Genomic DNA, 23254 nt, shown 5'->3' with positions numbered 1-23254 from the left:
TTGAGCAGCTGCTCATAAGCCACACATCACGCCAGTAAATGTGAAACGATGCCTCGCTTAGTGTAAAGAGAGTAAACATTGGATGATTGAACAGTGGAAAAACCTTGTGTGGAGTGATGAATCATGGTACACAATGTGGCAGTCCGATGGCAGGGTACAGGTTTGGCAAGTGCCTGGTGAACTTCATCTGCCAGTGTGTGTAGTGCCAACAGTGAAATTCAGAGGTGGTGCTGTTATGGTGTGGTTGTGTTTTTTATGGGGGGGGGATTGCACCTCTTGTTGTATTGTGTGGCACTATCACAGCGTAGGCCTACATTGATGTTTTAAACACCTTCTTGCAATTCAATCGAGCACTTGTTCATAATGCACGGCCTGTGACAGAGTGGTTACACAACAATAACATCCCTGTAATGGCCTGGCCTGGACAGAGCCCTGACCTGAATCCTAAAGACCACCTTTGGGATGTTTTGGAATCTCGACTTCGTGCCAGGCCTCACTGACTGACATCGATACCTCTCTTCAGTGCAGAACTCCATGAAGAATGGGCTGTCATCCCCCAAGAAACCTTCCAGCAACTAATTCAATGTATGCCTCTGATAGTGGAAGCTGTCAACAAGGCTACGGGTGGGCCAACACCATATTGAATTCCAGCATTATCAATGGAGGGCGCCACAAACTTGTAAGTCATTTTCAGCAAGGTGTCCGGATACTTTCAATCACATAGTGTATCTGCTTATGTGCATATTGCTATCCCAGGACTTTGTCATATTGCTATCCCATGACTTTTGTCACCTCAGCATTTACTTTAGTGAGGTCCGCCCATAAAAATAGAGATGAACAAATACTCTAATTACAGACCACAAAAAGGGGCTGTAGAAACAATTTGTGGTAGTTTTCTGTAGTAACTGCTTCAGGGTTGTGCATAAATATATAAGTAAAATATGAATCATCATACCACATAAAAAATAATTGTCAAAGCCATGCTTTGCCAGTTTTAGGGTCAGGATTATAAAATGGTGATTCCAATGTTAAATCTTTTGGGGATAGGGATTTGGGATACAAGGAAAAGAGAAGTAATCATAGGAATTGGTACAGGTTGTGATAAGAAGAAGTGAAAAAATGCTCTTGGTATTTTGTCACTGGGGCTACATGGCATACATATGACCCCCTATCTTCCAATGCATTACTTTTCTGTTCTGTGTCTCTGTCTTCCAATAAAAAATGGTATAGAGAGAGAAAGAACTCAGTCTTAGCATGGGTCCATATAGTGAACTTATTTATTGTCGGTGAGACTAAACTGGTGAAATTCTTGGAACCTCTGAACTAATTTTTGCAGTAAAGTTTCACATGGCCATTTTGTAAATCTTGCTTCACCCTGCAGTGTATCTCAGTCATACCAGCCACTTCCCTCAGTACACATCAAACCAACAAACCAAAAGTAGAACTTACACTTTGACAGTCACCATTCTTTTACAAGAACACTCTTTTTCACACAGTCTTGACCTTCATGGTTAACATATGAGCTCAGTTGCTGGCTTCTTAATGGAATGCTCTGCTACTCTCAACCCTGACTTTACTGCCTATGATTACCTTGCCAACCTAATTCACAAACAGATTTTGCAGGCCACCTTATCTAACTGTCAACTGTTCATTCCTTTCAAAAATATCAAAGAAGTTCCATTATCTCATAATATTTTGATCTGGAACACAGTAGCCAACTTCTTTGGCAGGGCTATGATTTTCTTAAATCATGCCAATGTGAGGTCTGTACTGCCTTGTATTTTCCCCACACCATGCAAAACAGCTGTTTGTCCCTCACTTCACCCTTTTGGCTCTACAACCAATCAAACCCTGTGATCCTTCTGAATCCACTTCCTTGCCATTGTGGTTCTTATTCTATAAGCAACATCACTGTAAGACTTGTCCTGTGCACCTTCCTACAACTACCTGTACCAGCCTTTACTGGCATGACCTACTCCAACAAAGAGAAGGCAACCTATAAAAGTATCATGATCTCACAATCACCGTCTGGCTTTTTTTTTTTTTTTAATTGGTATGACAAGAGCAAAGCTGTCACTACAGATGAATGGACATATACTCATGTATAGGGTATATATGACAATAAGCAGTAACGTGTTGTAAGACATGTGCTGCCTGGTGCTCCCCTCATGATACTAGTATCACAGAACTTGGGAACATGGTCAGTGACATATGCTTGATTATGACTACCCACCTGACCTCATTCTACACTGATTCATCTGTTGTTCTTCTACGTTCTTCTTTTAACTTTCTTTACTCTGCTTAACTTTTTTATTTTCTTTATTTTTTCCTCCCCCTATAAAACTCTTCCTGCACTTAGTTTTCCCATCTTTTTTTACATCTTTAAGACATTTTATCACTTATGTCTCTCATCTCTTAAATGTCTTCTTTCCTCCTTGCAATTTCTGATTCCTCAGGTTAACAAATATTGTCCATTGCCAACTATATTTTTCCCTGCCATGTCATCTGGCGTATGTCCCTCAACCTAGATACAAGGTGACTTTCCCTCTGACTTTTCATTTATACCCACCTCCTAAGGTGAAATTACTTGTGCTTTGGCACTCGACTCAGAGACAACCAGTTTGATTTCTGGTGTTGGAACAATTTTCATTACTAGTACAGGGTGTATCAAAAAGAACCATCTGTTTAAAAAAAATCATAACTACTGTGTTAACTGTGTGAACAACATACTGTTGGAAAGAGCGAATGCTTGAGTTTTACATGGTTTCTGCTAGGTAGCAGCAGTGTGCACCCACTTCAGTTCTAGTAACATTGGTTTCGGGACAACAGAAAGCATTTTGTGTTCTACATTTTGTGCAGTGCAGGTCAGCAATAGCTGTTCAACATGACTTTTGTACTAGGTGTGCTGCGGATCCTCCTACAGCACAGAGCATTAGACAATGGTATAAACAATTCTAAGAAATAGTTTGTTTTAGTAAAGGCAAATGGCTAGACCGTCTCTGAGAGTCTGACACAGACGTCAAACGCATACTGCATTGACATATGTTGTGCATCTGAAGGGAGGAATATTGAACACCTATGAAAAAGTATGAAAAAAACTGAGTTTCCTGTTCCTCAAAAAACAAAATTCATTGTATATGTTTATTAGTTTCAGAAATATAGACATGCCAAATCGAATGATTCTTTTTGATACACCCTGTATTTGACTGGAAAGGAAAGAAGAGGACTGATTGCCAAACTTTGAGCTCTTAAATTCCAAACCTGTACACACTGTCTGTTAGACTGATGGCATGTGACATTGTTGACACTGATGCCACTGTTGATGCTAATTTGCCCATTGGCCATTGGAAATGAATGTTAAGTTCGGTAGCCTTCTTGGTCCCGTTTACGAGGTGTAGGCGATGAGCTGGCAATCCTCCTCTTCATACAACACAGCCATACTAAACCATACTCACATCTATTACTGTCACATACCCTTAACAGATACACCTGAGACACAGTTCGCACAATTAGTGAAGGAAAGGTGCCATTGTGCATGGAAGTAGGAAAACCTTTACTATGAGGTGGCTGAACCTGCCTCTTGAGATCCGCCAGCCAGACATACCATACAACTTTATTTACTTTTCTTGTATCCTTAAATGCCCCTTTTTTCCAAGTCTTTCCTCTCTTATGCATGGAGGAGGAGCTTTTGGTTCCAAAAGGTATCTCAACTTCTTTCCATCTACTGTGAATTTGCGAGATAATTTTCTCCACCCACATTTCAAATATTTCCATTTTATGAACCTTTTTCCTAGGTGCTAAATGATGTAGGATGTATCAGTACTGTATTGTATATCAGTACCATAAGAAAATAGGTAAAAAGTATGTGTGGTTCAATAAGCAATCAGTTTTGACTATGAACAACAGAGTAATGGGGCAAAATTAGAGCTTGCTTAAATTCGGTAACTGACTCACAAGTTGGCTTTTTTAAATGCCAACAGTATTGCTTCAGCAACAGCTGCTGTTATTAACTGACAGTTGAGCCCATTACTGTCTGTACAACTTGATGTTACACTTTTAGGATAAGTGACTCTGGCAGAGCTGTAGTGTCATGCAAAATGCTTCGCTGCTGTGATTTGTGTTGTAACTGCTTCTTTTGATATGTAGTAATATTGGCATTTCCTTGTTAGATTATTTGTAATATTGGTTAATAATATAGTATGGTGGTGGACAGTAAAAGTCTGTATCTCTTGTTACTAGATAAATAATACAGCCCTTCAGTAGAATCTTTTAATTCGCCCTTTAACTGTGTATTTTTCATTAAATTCAGACCATGTTTGTTTCTTCTAGTAGCTATGTATTTTTCATTAATTCATATCATGTTTGATTCTTCTAGTAGCTATGGCAGGCTGTTGCTGTCTATATTATGTATAATTATGTTTTATTCTTGTGGTCAGGAAGAATTTAGAGCAACTACTCTGTTGCGTGGTGGTGACTCAGTAACACTATCCGCTGTTTCTTCTACTCAAATGCCAGACACTTTTGAGGGAACAGTTCCTCATTTAAGTTCCGGAAGTGCACGTCCTATGCCGCACTTCCAGCATCTACTTTCTAATTTACAGGTGAGACACTAAAATTTTACTAGGATAATGTTTAGTACCTTTTTTTCATGATAGATAAACACTTTTCATCTTTATTATAACCACAAGAGATATTAATTTTGTGAAGCTAAAATGATAATGCTGAACACTTGCTTTAAAATTTTGAGGGAAAAATGGTAACACAGCATGTACAGAAACACAGCTTTAATAATAAAGCTTTATAAAAAGTTGTAGAACCAGAAAAAACACAGAGTTAGTAGTCACTGAAGTAGTTTTTAAACATTCGCATTCCACATAATATGATGTCAGAGTTCAAAGATACACTAAGAATATTGCACTGGGTCATCAATTCCACTTATAGAAGAACTTTCACAGATACTGCAGGAGATAAGTGCAAAGGAATGAAAACAGGCACAATTTGAGCAAGATTATTCAATAAAAATAAAGCAAAAGCATAATTCAATATTTATTCAATCATAATAAGGAATAAAACAAGACTGTAATTTTACTGATTTGTGAAGTTGAATGAATTCTGGTATGATATTACAAATGTAATACTGTCTGAAGGAAGAAATATTAAAGAAAGAAATTTATTATATGTTGTTAACACACAATTTCAAATTTGTAGCTGGGAGACTAATCAATGTGTTCCTTATAGGATTTTATGATTCAAACACACCACAGAACTGAAATCCTGCAGCAAAATAATCCCACATTTTCATATGTGAACAGTTCTTTCCCTTGTGCAGTAATTATCCAATGTCGGTTATAACAGGTAAGCCTGAGAGGCCTAATTATTTTGCTTCAGCCTACCTGAGAGTTTGAATTTTTAGGAAGTCCTAGCTTCATCCATGTACATTTGTGTCTTAGCAACTTAATGGACTGCATGTTCTCAGCGATATTTCTGCAAAATATCTTTTTGAGCCCTTCAGTAATTAGAGTGATCAGATAGAGCAATGGAGTTTGTAATCTGATTGCTCAATAAAGTTAAGTCCTCTGCAGGTCACAGTGATGTTACTCACTGATTGCCTTGTACTCAAATCTTCTATGATGTTATCTACATCAGTAATTGCACTGGTTTTGTTTTTGACTGTGTTTGTGAAAAATTTATTATAATGATTCCCTTCTTGTAAGGAATTAAAAGTTATTTGGCTTTCAGTCATTATGTTTGTTCTTTGGATTTAGCACAAAAGTAAACTGTGTGGTAAGATGCTCCAAGAAGAATCTAAAGCATTTAAATATTTTATAGTATGGTACTTCCTTCTGTGAACAACAACTAGCCTCACATGAAACAATTTTTACTTGATTTATTCAGCCTTTGCTACATTTGTTAAAATAAAAATTCCTTTAAAACACTGCACTTTGCATGTCACTACACCCACAAAAAAATAAATGCTAAGATTTGTTCATGTAATTTTAACATTTGAGGTTCAGTTGATAAATATGTCACTTTGTTTCTGGCTGAATTGTCTTCTTAAAACATATAAAAAGGCGACTATTTCCATTATGATGAAGTACCCTTGGCACTTACTCAGCTTCAGCACTAGCCTCCTATACAGCCACAGGGCAAAAAGTTTCTTCACATTCCATTCCTTCCTTTTCTGCACCTCACGTGGAATGAGTCTTGCATGAAAAAAGTTAATTTTACCACCTTCATTAAGCAGTGTATAATGATGATGTAGTTTATTTAAATAAGGAAACATAAAATAGAATATAGACAATATATACTTCAAAGCAAATAGTGTCCTTTGGATTTTTTGTTTGAAATCACATGTATGATGAGTCCAAGTGACCTGGTGCACAAATTCATCTAGCCCCAGGTCTCTTACTTTCAATTTTGGATTTTCTTTGAGAAAGGAATGTCTCCCCCTTCCCCTCACTTATGGCACACCAAAGCCTCTCCCAAAGGAGTGTTCTCAGGCCATCCCATCTGGACTGCTTAAATGGTTTTCTGTAAAAGCGGATCAGCAGCTGTGACAGCTGACCTCCCTTGCTGTTAAAGGAAAATCCAACAGCATCTACTGTAAGGCATCATCCAGTGTGAAAATGAGATCCTCCTGTCTATTGAGCTCCAGACTGGATGCTGTTTGTAACATTATAGTGCATATGCAGCAGTGTGCTGTGTGGTGCATTATCAATGTCATAGCAATAATTACTAAGAAAGAGTACCAAGCTCTGCTATCGGAGAGCTGTCCTATCCAGTAGCTTGGAATGAGGGGGGGAGGGGGGGGGGGGGATAATGAAGTCAGTGGCTTGTGGTTGATGATGAGTTGGAACTTTGCTCCATACAGAAAAACATGAAATTTTTTAATTCCATAAATGACACCCAGCACATCCTTATTGACCTGTGAACAGTTACTTTGCACTGCTGAAAGTGTCTACAGTTCATAAGTGAGGGGCTGCTTGGTGCTAGCTGGTTTCTGATGCAATAGGCCCACACCAGTATCCCATGTGTTGAGATTAAAGGTAGACATCAGAGCAATTCAGAGGAGTGCTGCTAGGTTTGTTACCGGTAAGTTTGATTAGCCAGCAAGTATTATGGACAAGCTTTGTAAACTCAAATGGGAATCGCTGCAGTTACGACAACATTCTTTTGATGAGGTACTGTTCAGGAAATTTAGAGAACCAGCATTTGAGGCAGATTGGAGAATGATTCTACTGCCACCAACATAGATTTTGCATAAGGATTACAATGATATGATGAGGCAAATCAGGGCTCACACAGAGATTATAGATAGTCATTTTTCCATCACTATATTTGGTAGTGGGACAGGAAAGGAAGTGTCCAGTAGTGGTACATGATACCATCTGCCTTACACCATATGCTGGCTTGCAGAGTCTGTGTGTATATGTAGATTTACTGGGATGCATTGGTGGCCATGGTTGTCAGCTTACCTGGCATAAAAGAGGCCAAATATGAAATTGGGCACAACCACTGCTTGAGGGACTGAAAAGCCTATTGATAGTGCATGGACCACACAAATTTGATGCCCTTTTGAGGAAGTCACTTAAGATGGCAGGTGTGTGTGGACTGGGAAATTAACTCAGCATAATAAGAAATCTTGCCCAAAAAGGTCTGGAGCTCTTTCAAGTTCTTGGGCACCAGCATATTGATGATGGCTTTGACATGCTCATCTGTAGGGGTGAGGCCATCTTTGCTAAGCACATGTTCCAAAAAATGCACCTGTGGTCCAAACAAACTATGTTTTTCCAATTTTAAATGAAGGCCATTCACCAGAAGCACTTGGGAAACTGCCTGCAGTGTTCCCTCTCATGTGGAGCCTATAACCCAGATGTCATCAAAGTAGTTGACCTGACAGGGAGTGTCCTTAATCAAATGCTTCAAATGTCTCTGATAAATTCCAGAGGCAGATTAATCTCAAATGCCAAAGGGGTGTTGAACACTAAGAAATGCTGAGAAGTGGTGTCAAATGGAAACTGAAGGTATGCTTTGCTCAAGTTGATGCATGAAAAATAGTGGCCCCTGACAACTTCACCATCACCTTCAGATGTGGAAATGAACCCATGACACACTGCATGTTAACTGTCTGTTTAAAATTCTCACAAAGCACAAGGTGCCAACTGGCTTCTGAATCACCACCAGAGGGATGGCCCACTGACTATATGGAATAGGAGAAATGATGCCAAGTTTCTGTCAACAATGCAAATCAGCATTGAAATTAGGCTGGTGTGACAAAATTTATGTATCACTGATGGCTTATGGGAGACATAGGCCTCAAAATCTTCAGTCTGCCCCAAGGTATTCTCAAACACCTGATTGTATGACCTTATTAAAGAGTCCAAATCTTGAAGGGAACCAATTGGGACACTAAGTGGACCTTGTGAACTATCTGGAATCCAGAAATCTGTCAATAGTGAATTTGCCACTAATAATATAAGTTGCCCTTCCACAGCCTCATAACATTCTGAGACGTAGAATAAGCTGCTTGTTATAAAATACTTCTTGATATAATGGCTGTTACAGTGCACGGCAGCCAAAGAGTCTGCATGTGTCTAAGTTAATTAGGCTGACCATTGCCTCCGGGTCTACCTGAAACTCAGTTGGTTGCCCACCCATCACCAATGTTAGTAGAATTTGTGAGGGCATCAAAGACAGTCTTCACACCATGGAAAACACTGGGGCCACTGATAACCATCTTGCAGCATGCCAACTGTCACAAGCTGATGCCAAATGGCCTGTTTCTCAGCATATTCTACACGACATCTAGAGGCAGTCCTGTCTGATATGCACCAAATGATGACTGGGGTAGCACTGCCTTTGTGCCCTTTGAGTGGAAACAGATGCGGGAGGACAATGATGCTGAAAACCTTAATAACGTCGCTCACAAGTGGAGATCATGACTCTTTGACTTATTTGTACCCTCTGTACTTGCCACAGGCAAAGACTGGCAGCACTGTTGACATTATTTCATTAAAACTGTCAACAGCATCGCCACATGGCAGCTAAGCAGATGGCAAGGTCAAAGGTCACCTGGCCAACCACATGGCCCACCAGGGGTTGTTTACTGCACATATCTAACTTCGCCAGTTGCCAGAAAGTATATCCTTTGATGATGCCGTAAGTTCAAGTGACTTGTCAATCTGGGCAACTTTAGCTAAAAAGTGTTGGACAAGTCCAAAGTCCTAGAGTGGGCCTCAGAGTCAGATGCTATGTGAACGATTATGTCCCTAATGAGTGAGTCTGCATACAAGCACATAAGGCACTCCAAAACCAACACTTGCATGAGAGATCTTGTGGGCAGTGATCCAAGCCACGTACCATCTGGGGCACTTCCAGTACTGGTTGAACTGCAGTCATGCTACCTCCACATGACCACATGGGTTTGATGCCCCAAGTACTGAGTGAGCAACTGACAGAGGCCCTCAGGGTTAAGTTTCTCACATTCAGTAGAGGACTTCAAATTTTGCATAATTTTGTACAATTCCACACTGCTGGACAGTAACAAGGAGGCTTTCCCAGCTGGACTGATGACACACTGCACCAGCACAAGTAACTCTCCAACCTTTCCATAGCTTTATCACAAGCAGCATCAGGGTCAGCAGGGGAGAAGGCTTCATGACAGATGCCCAGCCCACCACCAGCACTGTATGAGAGCAGATCAGTTCTGCATTCTGTTTGAGCAGCTTTTGCATCTGCTCCTGCTGCAGTTGTCGATGCTTTTGGAGGCACAACTGTTTCACCAATATTGCAAAAATGTTGGGTCCATGGTGACCACAAATTAATGTTAAACAAAAAAATTAAACATTGCACACATAAGAATGTCCTCTGTTGCCAGTTTTCTACCTCCACTGGTGTGACAATGCTGTGGAAACCATCCTATTGGCACAAATGTCACTACTCCCACAGTGTGTGTGCCACACAGAAGCTGCGAAATTCAACCCATGGAGAGGAAAAAACTCGATGTGCAGATCAGTCTACTGGCAACCAGAGTGTCTGAATGCTGTGTAGAGACTGGAGAGAAGCACAAAATGCAACAAGAGCAAATGAACAAAACAAGTACTGTGTGGAACCAAGAACACGGCACAATGTGAAAGCCAGATCCGTGTTAATCGATTTCAGTGCAAGAACTGACTGACCTGGCCCATTCCCACTGGCAAGTAAACAGCTGGGTAGTGGTTCTGCCCATACAATGCTCTGTGTGTCTGTCTATTATAGCTATACACCCCACTCTTGTCTCGAGATCCACACCAGCTCATGTGCAGCCACATGTATGCCTATTGGAGGGGATACCAAAACTAGCTATAAACAAGCATATGAATTATTTCGTAATTGAAATTTCATTAGTAGTTTTTGTTCTGCTGAAAATAATTTTCTTTTGTAATGAAAAAACATGGTAAGTTTTGTAATTTATTTGTTATTTTGAACCTGCGTAATAGAAAGTCTTGCACAAACAGTTAAAACAAATTCCCTTGACGTCTGAATAATGATATATGGAGGATTATTTACCATGGCATTCTTACTTATTTTGACTCCAGAAAATTCCTTGATAAACTTTTATTGACTAAAAGCATGTTCCTCACTTCATTGTGTGCTTAAGAGCTGATGGGTGTTGTTTCTTTCCTTTGCTTCATCTCTGTGTTGGTCTGAAAGCTTTCATTTTGGCACTTTGGCAGTACCTACTCTAAATCTTTCAATTAGTTCTTTTTTCTTATGTTATGAATAGAAATATATTATCTGTCATTGTTTGATGTAGACATAGTTGGTGTGTAACCGAGTGTGACTAGCATTTGTCTGTTCTCATTCTTTCAATGTTGGATAGAAATTTCCTTGCCTTATGAAGAGAAACACCTGTATAGACAAATATTTTCTGCACTGCTACTATCACTTGTCATGCTGTATGCTTAAAAATCTCACTTCATGTTTGTATCTTCTGTTATAAACAATGTTTTTACCTTGGCTGAAGTAAACAGACAAGATTTGGTTTTATATATGTCAATTAATTCAGTTACTCTTGTAATTTATGGATTTAGCAAATTATTCACAATTTACCACATTTACTAGAAGACAAGAATCACAAAATGCAAATCAGATGTTCATCCTACACAGAGAAGATAGATGTATTCTGCTTGGAATTTGACATTAACTGATCAACTACGGGAGCAATGAAACTAGAAGACACATAAAGAGAAATGAAATGAGCATATGCTCCACCTTGCAAGGATTGTGACTTCAAATTCACAGTTGTTTGAATAATGCAGGATTGCTACATACAGCCTCCGGTATATTGTGTGTGCCTACAATAACATTCTCTGTTAAAATGGCTTGTACAGAGGCTGCAGTGATTCCATCCTAAATTAATAAATATCCTGACAGGTGGCATCTGCACCTTCCCATATACTTCTGCATTATGGCTGGTTAATAGATTTTTTATACAGTCATCACTTTCCAACTGAAATATTTTTTTTTCTGATAATACCATTCTACATTAAAAACCTAGTGATCTTGGGTACAAAGTTTATTTTCATTACCTGTTACAAAAGTTGAGGTAGTATCACTGTTCAACATCCTGCACCATCCCAAATTTTTTTCTGTATTACTCTGTTTAGCAAATATTATTTTAGTATTCTTATTTTGTTTTGACCTGATTAAGTTAATTTTCACTTCATTTTATGACAGCTTACAATATTATGTTTTAATACTTATTTTGCCTGTCAAGAATTTCTGATGCTATGTCTTTGTGAACTTGCACAATAACAAAGAGCACAGACACTTTGGCTATTTCAGACCTTCAGCAACTCAAGAGGACATCGCACTGTCAGTGATTCAATACCCATTGTGAAATATGGCAAACCAGATGAAGACATGTACGAAGATGAATTTGGTCCAGCAGTTGTCTTAGGAAGAGGTAAAAACAATCATTTTCACTTTTGTAGTATTTATTATTTTTAATGCATACTAGAGGATAAAAAAACAAATCAAATTAATCTTTTGGAAAAAATGATGAATAGTACTGGCTCAAAATTTACATAAAACCACAAAGGTAGAATAGAGCAAGTCAATAAATTTAAATACCACCGACAAACTACTGTATGTGGCAGAATGGACTAGAAATGTTTGAAGTGGATGTAGAAGTTATTAAAATGGAAAAAGTTTGATTTTACAAACAATATCTACAACAAGAAATACATATTTGGAAAAAAAACTAAAACGCTGTTGGCCTATCACTGAATTAACTTTAATCAACAGAAACTCCAGGTATGAATATCAACAATGTAGGAAAAAATAGATTACTTCTTATCTTAAAGATGACACATTAAATTGCAGACAGGTACAATTAAAAGACACTTGCACATAGCTTTTGGCCACAGCTTCATTAGAAAAAGAGAAACACACACTATTCATACACACAAGCAAGTACACCTCATACACATATGACCACCAACTTTGGCAGAAAAAGGAGGTGAGTGGGAAAATATGGGCAAGTGCATTGGCAAATGGTGGCAAACAAAGAGGGTGGGAGTTGAGAGTGGGGAGGAGGTGACAGGACAGAGGGGGTGGAAACTGTTGGATGGAGGGTGTGGTGACAGTATGTTACCATAGATTGAAACCTGGATAACTATAACTGTGGAGAATGTGTTGTAAAGATACCTCTCACCTGTGCAGTTCAGAAAAGCTGGTGGTGGAGGAGAGGATCCAGATGGCTCAGGTAGTGAAGCAGCCACTGAAATCAAGCATGTTATGTTCAGCTGCGTGTTGTGCCACAGTGTGGTCTACTTTTCTCTTGGTCAGAGTTTGGCTGTGGCTGTTCATCCTGGTAGACAGATGGTTGGTAGTCTTATCAATATAAAAAAGCTGTGCAGTGATTGCAGAAGAGCTGGTAAATGTCATACCTACTTTCACATGTCACCCAGCCCCTGACGGGGCCAAAATGTTTATGCGCCATCTAGAGGAGACTTTTCCAGTCTCCAAAAATGCCAGGCCCGTAAGTCTGGTTCAGGTTCATTGATGATATCTTCATGATCTGGACTCAAGGCCAAGACACCATATCTTCATTCCCTCACAGCCTCAACCCCTTCTCTCCCATCTGCTTTACCTTGTCCACCTCAATCCAGTGTGCTACCTTCCTAGACATTGACCTCCACCTCTCTGATGTCTCCACCCATACCTCTGTCCACATTAAACCCACCACCACTAACAGTATCTGCATTTCAACAGCTATCATCCCTTTCAAGCAAAAAAATCCCTCCCATACAGTGTGGCCACCTGAGGACAGTGTATCTGAGGTGACAAGGACTCCCTCTCCCAGTATGATGAGGGTCTCACCAAAGCCTTTAGCGACAGGCAATAACTCCCAGATCTCATCCACAAACAGATCTCCTGTGCCATTTCCCCTCACACTCCCAATCCTCCTACCGTCTCCAAGAACCAACCCAGTACAACCCCCGACTAGAACCACTGAACCACATCCTTTACCAGGGCTTTAACTACCTGTAATCATGCCCTGAAATGAGGGACATGCTTCTCATCTCTCCTAAATTGTGTTCTGTCACCCACCCAAGCTCCACAATATCGTAGTCCATCCCTATGCCACTCCCAATCCCAGCCCAATCCCTGCAGAAGACCCAAATGCAAGACCTGCCTGATCCACCCACCTATCACTTCCCATTGCAGTCCTGTCACAGGTTATCCTACCCTATCAGGGGCTGGACCAACTGTGAAAGCAGCTATGACATTTACCAGCTCTTCTGCAATCATTGCACAGTTTTTTAAATATTGATAAGACTACCAACGATCTGTCCACCAGGATGAACAGCCACAGCCAAACTCTGGCCAAGAGCAATGTAGACCAATCTGTGGCACAACATGCAGCTGAACATAACATGCTTGATTTTAGTGGTTGCTTCACTACCTGAGCCATCTGGATCCTCTCCTCCACCACCAGCTTTTCTGAACTGCACAGGTGGGAGTTATCCTTGCAACACATTCTCTGTGCCGTACTGATCCCAGTTTCAACCTTCATTAACTTACTGTCCCCACACCCTCCATCCAACAGTTTCCACCCACTCTGTCCTATCACCTCCTCCCCATTCTCATCTCCTGCCATCTTTGTTTGCTGCCCTCTGCCAACGCACCTGCATATCTTTCTCTGCCCCCCCCCCCCCCCCCGCCCCCTCCAAATTCCCACCTGTACACTGCTATCCCTGCCCTCTCTAAATTGCTGCTTCCCACGTGATGGTTGCATTCTGGCCCAAGCTGCAGGAGTTGCTGGTCTTTTGTGTGTGTTTGTGTGTCCAGTGTGCTTTTTGTGTGAATAGATGATCTGTTTCTCATTTTCTGATGAAGGCTGTGGTCAACAGCTTTGTGTAAATGTCTTTAAAATTGTGGCTGTCTGCAACTTAAAAGTGTCATCTTTATAGTAAGTAGCAATCTATCTTTTCCTACATTACTGAACTAAATTTGCATGACAATGTTACTAAAAAATTTCCCTAAATTTAAAATTAAAAGAGCACGATGAAGATTTCAACATTAGCATGGATGAGTGCATAGCTGGCAGCTCCAAACACACAAAATTTCTTGGATAATAATTGATGAAAATGTAAATGGGTACAACCACATAGTATGTCTAAGTGAAAACTCGGCTCAAATCTACGTGTGCTGCACAAACCTAACTACCTAAAGAATATAGGTATTATGAAAATCATATACTATGCATCACTCCATTTGACATTAAGTTATGGTATAATTTTGTGAGGAGGCAACTCCAAAATGAACATTAATAAAATATTCAAAACACAAAAAAATGCAATAAGAATGATAGCAAGCTTTAAGTGGAGAGATTCATGCATTCCAGCATTTGAAGTTCTTAATATAGTAAGTAAGAGTGTAGGAAAAGGGAGAGAAAGAAACGTAGTAGGTGAATATGGAATGAAATGAAAGAGGAAGCCGTCTGTTAGAATTTTGCACAGAGCATAACTTAATCATAGCTAACACTTGGTTCAAGAATCATGAAAGAAGGTTGTATACATGGAAGAATCCTGGAGATACTAGAAGGTATCAGATAGATTATATAATGGTAAGACAGAGATTTAGGAACCAGGTTTTAAATTGTAAGACATTTCCAGGGGCAGATGTGGACTCTGACCACAATCTATTGGTTATGAACTGTAGATTAAAACTGAAGAAACTGCAGAAAGGTGGGAATTTATGGAGATGGGACCTGGATAAACTGACTAAACCAGAGGTTGTACAGAGTTTCAGGGAGAGCATAAGGGAACAATTGACAGCAGTGGGGGAAAGAAGTACACTAGAAGAAGAATAGGTAGCTCTGAGGGATGAAGTAGTGAAAGCAGCTGAGGACCAAGTAGGTAAAAAGATGAGGGCTAGTAGAAATCCTTGGGTAACAGAAGAAATATTGAATTTAATTGATGAAAGGAGGAAACATAAAAATGCAGTAAATGAAGCAAGCAAAAACGAATACAAACGTCTCAAAAATGAGATCGACAGGAAGTGTAAAATGGCTAAGCAGGGATGGCTAGAGGACAAATGTAAGGATGTAGAGGCTTATCTCACTAGGGGTAAGATAGATACTGCCTACAGGAAAATTAAAGACACCTTTGGAGAAAAGAGAGCCACTTGTATGAATATCAAGAGCTCAGATGGAAACCCAGTTCTAAGCAAAGAAGGGAAAGCAGAAAGGTGAAAGGAGAATATAGGAGGTCTATACAAGGGCGATGTACTTGAGGACAATATTATAGAAATGGAAGAGAATGTAGATGAAGATGAAATGGGAGATACGATACTGCGTGAAGAGTTTGACAGAGCACTGAAAGACCTGAACCGAAACAAGGCCCCAGGAGTAGACAACATTCCATTAGAACTACTGACGGCCTTGGGAGAGCCAGTCCTGACAAAACTTTACCATCTGGTGAGCAAGATGTATGAGACAGGCGAAGTACCCTCAAACTTCAAGAAGAATATAATAATTCCAATCCCAAAGAAAGCAGATGTTTGCAGATGTGAAAATTACCGAACTATCAGTTTAATAAGTCACAGCTGCAAAATACTAATGCGAATTCTTTACAGACGAATGGAAAAACTGGTAGAAGGTGACCTCGGGGAAGATCAGTTTGGATTCCGTAGAAATATTGGAACATGTGAGGCAATACTGACCTTACGACTTATCTTAGAAGAAAGATTAAGGAAAGGCAAACCTACGTTTCTAGCATTTGTAGACTTAGAGAAAGCTTTTGACAATGTTGACTGGAATACTCTCTTTCAAATTCTAAAGGTGGCAGGGGTAAAATACGGGGAGCGAAAGGCTATTTACAATTTGTACCGAAACCAGATGGCAGTTATAAGAGTCAAGGGGCATGAAAGGGAAGCAGTGGTTGGGAAGGGAGTGAGACAGTGTTGTAGCCTCTCCCCAGTGTTATTCAATCTGTATATTGAGCAAGCAGTAAAGGAAACAAAAGAAAAATTCGGAGTAGGTATTAAAATCCATGGAGAAGAAATAAAAACTTTGAGGTTCACTGATGACATTGTAATTCTGTCAGAGACAGCAAAGGACTTGGAAGAGCAGTTGAACGGAATGGACAGTGTCTTGAAAGGAGGATATAAGATGAACATCAACAAAAGCAAACCGAGGATAATGGAATGTAGTTGAATTAAGTCGGGTGATCCTGAGGAATTAGATTAGGAAATGAGACACTTAAAGTAGTAAAGAAGTTTTGCTATTTGGGAAGCAAAATAACTGATGATGGTTGAAGTAGAGAAGATATAAAATGTAGACTGGCAATGGTAAGGAAAGCGTTTCTGAAGAAGAGAAATTTGTTAACATCGAGTATTAATTTAAGTGTCAGGATGTCATTTCTGAAAGTATTTGTGTGGAGTGTAGCCATGTGTGGAAGTGAAACATGGACGATAAATAGTTTGGACAGGAAGAGAATAGAAGCTTTCAAAATGTGGTGCTACAGAAGAATGCTGAAGATTAGATGGGTAGATCACATAACTAATGAGGAGGTATTGAATAGAATTGGGGAGAAGAGGAGTTTGTGGCACAACTTGACGAGAAGAAGGGACCGGTTGGTAGGTCATGTTCTAAGGCATCAAAGGGATCACAAATTTAGCATTGGGGGGCAGCGTGGAGGGTAAAAATCGTAGAGGGAGACCAAGAGATGAATAAACTAAGCAGATTCAGAAGGATGTAGGCTGCAGTAGGTACTGGGAGATGAAGATACTTGCACAGGATAGGGTAGCATGGAGAGCTGCATCAAACCAGTCTCAGGACTGAAGACAACAACAACAACAACAACAAAGATAGTAACACTAATCAACATACACCTATACAAACTTCTATGCTGAACAAAATTCTTATGTGCTCCCAATACTCAGGACAACGAGGCACTACACAACCATGACACAAGGAAATGGAACTTCCTCCATGTGCCCAAACACAATACCATGAAAAACAAATCAAAGCCATTGCATGCAGGACCAAAAGCCATAGAAAACCTCTGTTCAAAATTGAGACAGATAAACAATAAAAATATTATCAAGAAATCTCTTAATACTTTAGCTGCAGAAAACTTTTGCTACAGTATAAACGATTTTGCGTACGCTACAGTATAAGACAAATTGCAATGAAATTGCTGTATCGAATAGAGGGTTAACTTATATCTAAAATCAAAGATGATGTGACTTACCAAAAGAAAGCGCTGGCAGGTCAATAGACACACAAACAAACACAAACATACACAAAAAATTCAAGCTTTTGCAACCAATGGTTGCTTTGTCAGGAAAGATGGAAGGAGAGGGAAAGACGAAAGGATGTGGGTTTTAAGGGAGAGGGTAAAGAGTCATTCCAATCCCGGGAGTGGAAAGACTCACCTTAGGGGGAAAAAAGGACGGGTATACACTCGCACACACACTCATATCCATCCACACATATACAGACACAAGCAGACATATATGTCTTTCCACTCCCGGGTTTGGAATGACTCCTTACCCTCTCCCTTAAAACCCACATCCTTTCGTCTTTCCCTCTCCTTCCATCTTTCCTGATGAAGCAACCATTGGTTGCAAAAGCTTGAATTTTGTGTGTATGTTTGTGTTTGTTTGTGTGTCTATCGACCTGCCAGCACTTTCTTTTGGTAAGTCACATCATCTTTGTTTTTAGATATATTTTTCCCAAGAGGGTTAACTTACATATACATACACATATATGATAAGTGATGTAAACAAATTTGTAATTTAAAATGCAATAGTCCTAGAAATTATTTGTATAAAATCATAATTTGCTGAATTTTAGTTAGTAAGCAATGTCTACTTATCAGTGCATGTAATACAGTTCCTGCCCAATCCATACAATGTATTCTGTGTATTTATCCTACAAATAAATAAATAAAAGTAAGACCAGAATGTTTATATGCATATGAATGTTTTATGATGAACCATAAGCTGGAAAGAACAGATAGATAGTTACTTTGTTTCATGTTCCATGAATCATTTGCTTGCTAAACAGTAATGATGTGGGATGAGACATTTTACATTCACATCACAAATTAGTTTATAAGTATGGCTACATGCTGAACGTTTATAAGTTTCATTATTATTATTAGCATTATTATTAAATATACAGATGTGAGTTATTAATTTCTACCTGCCACCTTTTACACACTACAATAACAGAAATTCTTCTACAGAAGATTAAAAGTTGTCAAGGAGTAACTTTTTCAGTTTGGTTTCAAATTTAACTTTGCTGTCTATCAGACATTTTATATCACTGGGCAGTTATAAAAAAAATTAGTTGCAACACTGCTACACGTCTTTTTGTGCTAAGACAACCTTAATGTGCAGTAATGAATATTCTTTTTCCTTCTGGTATTGTAATTATGTAGACCATTGTTCCTTTTGAACTTCAGTGGATTATTTGCAACAAACTTTATGAGGAAATAAATGTACTGTGAAGCAATCAATAGTCAGAACACCCAATTTCTTAAATAGATGTCTAGAACATGATTATGGGTGAGATCACATATTATTCTTAAAGCAAATTTTTGAGCAATGAAGTCATTCTTTCTTAAAGATAAGTTACCCTAGAACATTATTCCATTTATTATTGGATGAAAATATGCAACATGTGTTAACTTACTGATTTGTCTTTCCCCAAGATTTGCAGTGATTCTAAGGGCAAATGTGGTTGAACTAAGGCATTGTAGGAGTTCTAAAATGTGCTTTTTCCAGTTTCAATTCTCATCAATATGGACACCTAAGAAATCAGTAAGTAGAAGTAATTGAAAAAGAATTATTAGAAAAATAAAGGGTGCAGTACCAACTACAGATGGTTGGAAAATGAGAAGTAATGAGCAGACCTACAAAAATATAGAGACATTATCTGAAATAAGGGAAAGGTGAAGATTAAGGATCTTTGGACACCTTTACTAAATGAATGAAAACAGGCTAATGAAACAAATATTTCTGTACTTCTGGAAAAAAGTCAACATCATATATTACAGAAGTAAAAAGAGAACTAGATTGAAACAACACCAAATAATCAGAAATAATGGAGAGAAACATTTTTAAGAATGAAATACTTCATTTAGAAGACTTTTAGGAAATAAGAATGTTGTGACGCGCCGATCTTTCATAGTGCCGCCACGCAGTTACGCGCGTCCTCTACATGTGGCGCTGTCTGCCAGCCATGCAGCAGCAGCACCACCTAAGCGGCCAGCCAGCCAGCGGCCGCTAGACTTGGACTCAGTTATGATTTGACTGTTAAAGTGTACACACGTCTTACTCTGTTTACTTAATCTGTGACTTTCATGTATTGCGTCTTCCTTGAAATATATTTGTTCAACTTGAAGTTATAACAAAGAGATTGGGAGCAATGTGGACAGAAGAATGGAAAAGGCAACATGGAGAGACACTGAAGGACTTCTAGAAAAACAGGAAATGACAGAGAAAGAAGAGGAACTTAAGTTGTTATGTGATCCTAGTTGGTCAATATGGAAAAAGAATCCTAGACAGTACTGGTTTCATCCTCCATGAATCATGCTCAGTAGTAGCCTCTCTCTCCCAAAATCTGCTGCAGTCTTACTGTTAAAGTATATAGTTTCATATGAAGCATGTTATTGCATATTAATTTGTCATACATGTTCATCCCTGTATATTGTGGAGTGTACGTGTAATTTCAATTGGTGTATGGGAAACACAAAAATTCTTTCTCGTGTTGTATGCTACCTGATTAAAAGTATCATCATGCTCATTAGTGGACCTTAATATGGGATATGTCTACACTTCACCTATAGGATGGTTGAACTCTGCTGGCGACTCTTTTGATAAAGTATCTGAATGTTTGTGGAGTAGTGGCAGCCTGTTCTCCCTCACAATCCAAAACCAGAGATGGGGGTGATGGTGGATGCTGGGGTGGAGTAAAGATGATGTTCCAACTCATCCAAAAGCTGTTTTATTGGGTTCAGATCAGGACTCCGGGCAGGCCAGTTCACTTCAGGAATATTAATGTCCACAAACCATTGCCTCAAGGATGCTACTTTATGATGGTGGATTATCGTAATGATACAATTATCATCTCTGAACTGTTCCTCTACTGTATACAATACACAATGCTATAAAATGTGTTCATACCCTTCTTCATTTAGCATTTTCTTAAGTGTAATGAGGGGACCATACCATAACCATGAAGAACAATTCCATACCATAACATTGGCTCCTCTTTACTTCACTGCTGATGCTACACATGATTATAGGTAACTTTCTCCACATTCACCAAATCCAAACTCTTCCATCAGATTGCTACAGGGTGTAGCTTGTTTCATCATTCAGCATCACTCATGTCCAGTCATCCACTGTCCTGTGGCATTGCTCTTACACTACCTCAAGCATCACTCAGCATTGACTACAGAAATGTGTAACTTTTGAGGAGCTGCTCGACCGTTGCATCCCATTCTTTTTAACTCGTTATGCACAGTCATTGTGCTAGTTGGACTGCTGGTTGCATTTTGGAACTGATGAGTGATTCCTTCCCCGATTATTCCATATTGAATGCCACTGGGCTCTCTTAATTGACCCATTTTGGAGTTACTGTTTCTCTGTTGACAACACAGTACTCTCTACCTCCTTTCCTCATTTTGAACCTCTTGTGACATCTAGTGGTCAATTACACATGTGGATACTTCTGGTGATATATGTATGATTCTCTTCAAATAATTTTTATCTGTTGTGTAAATACACAGGAAAGGGATGGTTAGGGGTGGTAGTTTCTGAACCAATGTGTGGCAAGATTCTTTCAGCTAAGCATAGCACATGTATCTCAGAAGTTTCTTCCACAGCTTCAATAGTTGAGATACACTATTTTAACACCCCCTGTGATCTTTATTATACCTCATAACAGATTCAAAATAGCTATGATATTATATTTTTTACATGCTTACTTAATTTACTTGATAGTGAGTTAGTATGCATATTGTAGTTTAAATTCTTGTCCATATTTAGTCCAAGGAATTTGGTTATGTGAACTTCTTCTAAACTTAATTGTTATGCTGTATTTTAAACTCCTTGCATTTTGAATGCATGGTTTTTAAATGTACCATATGGGGTGTTGAAATGTTCAGTTTCAATCCATTTAACTGTAACCAGTTTTCTAGATTATCAAGTGGGCTTGCAATAGAGCTTGGATTTTTTTTCTGTACCTTTAGCTTCAATTAAACAGATTTAATGTGTCTAAAAAGGACTAATAAAGAATTTATATTTATGTGGAATAGGAACAGGAGTGACCCTAAGATGGAACCTTGACATATGCCTAGTGATACTGTACTCTATTCTGAATAATAACTAACAGCCTTTGAAGTTACAGTTAAGCTTTGTTTTCTGCTCTGCAGATATGATACAAACTATTGCAAAGCACTGCTCTTCATTTCATATTTATCTAATTTATGGAAAAGCAAAGCATGATGAGAGTCTGTTAGGTTTCCATCCATCTGCAACATTTTGACAAGTGTCATACTCTTCATCGAGAACTTCAAGTATTTTAAAACTGCCACCCATGCTGAAATTATAGAATGCTCATCAGTAGTATACACTCATAATCAAACCATGGTGTACTGAGCCATATTTTTTTGTATGGTTGCAGAAGATATCTCCAACTTTATTTATCTGATCTAATGTTTTGCTTATGTTTTCAATAAAGTTCTTGACTGCATCTATGCTGTTTTTTCCTTGTTGGAATCCAAACTGGTTTCTTATATATGAAGGAAAAAATAATCAATTTTTGAAAATATAATGTAATTCACCCCTCTTCCTTCCTCTTGAACATTTCTGCCAGAATCAGGAACCACTAGCTCCGAAAGCTTTGAAATTTGAAATATCTTAATATGTGTGTTCTCCTGCCTCTGCTTGGTGAGTAATTTGGTTACTTAGAGTAATATCATTTTATTTATAAAATTTTGAATCTGAATTGCAGATACTTTCTCCAACACTTTCAACATGATTGGCAGAATAGGAATGGGATGATGGTTTCCCATGTCTTCTCTCGATCCTACTTCTGCTTAATTTAGTACATCAAGAAAGCATCCCTTTTCAAATAATTGGTTCATTGTTTCAGTTAAGGGAGGTGCTGTCATGTGTTACACTGCTTTAATCACTTTAGTGTGTATCCTGTCCCACCCAGCAGTGTGTCTGATTTTTTATGGTAGTACAACATTTTCCACATTCATTATTGAAACTTTTTAAAAATGTGTAAGCTACTCAGATTCTTGGTGAAATGTAAAGGGATTTACCTTAATGTTATACTCTGCTAGAATAGCATGTGCCTTTGCTACATTTGTTAAGAATTCATTTAAACCTTCTGATATTTGACCTGGGTTTGCAATAAAGCTATCATGTACTTTAATCCATTTACAATGAAGCTATCATCTAGTTAAATCCTCTGACTTGATGACTGCTAACTCTAATGCCTATCTCTTGATTTGATAATTGACCACACTGTCTTTGTCTTACTTTTACTTTTTTAAAATGAATGTATTGTCTTTTGTGGCCTCTTCAGCTTTCTTTAGACATCTAATATATACAGTAAAATGCCTGTTTTGTTTTATTTTAGTTTGTCATGGCATTTACTTTTTCTGGCACTAGAAATTTTTATATCTTGAATTATCCTTTCAAATCTGATAGATATTTTGTTGCATGTGGTTCTAAGCAG

At 38.7% G+C, this 23254-nt stretch overlaps 1 protein-coding gene across 1 annotated transcript in view; it reads left to right on the top strand.

Moving 5' to 3' along the window:
- Positions 1–23254, top strand: part of LOC124615735 (protein madd-4-like) — a 325617-nt gene that overhangs the window by 240898 nt on the left and 61465 nt on the right. Inside the window, exons 16-17 of the mRNA XM_047143810.1 lie at positions 4437–4601; positions 11827–11947. Of these exons, the coding sequence (XP_046999766.1) occupies positions 4437–4601; positions 11827–11947 (286 nt within the window). The remainder of the gene's footprint in view (positions 1–4436; positions 4602–11826; positions 11948–23254) is intronic.

The sequence above is a fragment of the Schistocerca americana genome, chromosome 5 (assembly GCF_021461395.2).
Source record: "Schistocerca americana isolate TAMUIC-IGC-003095 chromosome 5, iqSchAmer2.1, whole genome shotgun sequence".
NCBI lineage: Eukaryota > Metazoa > Arthropoda > Insecta > Orthoptera > Acrididae > Schistocerca > Schistocerca americana.
The sequence above is the reverse complement of the archived record's forward strand: the minus strand, read 5'-3'. Positions and strand labels throughout refer to the sequence as shown.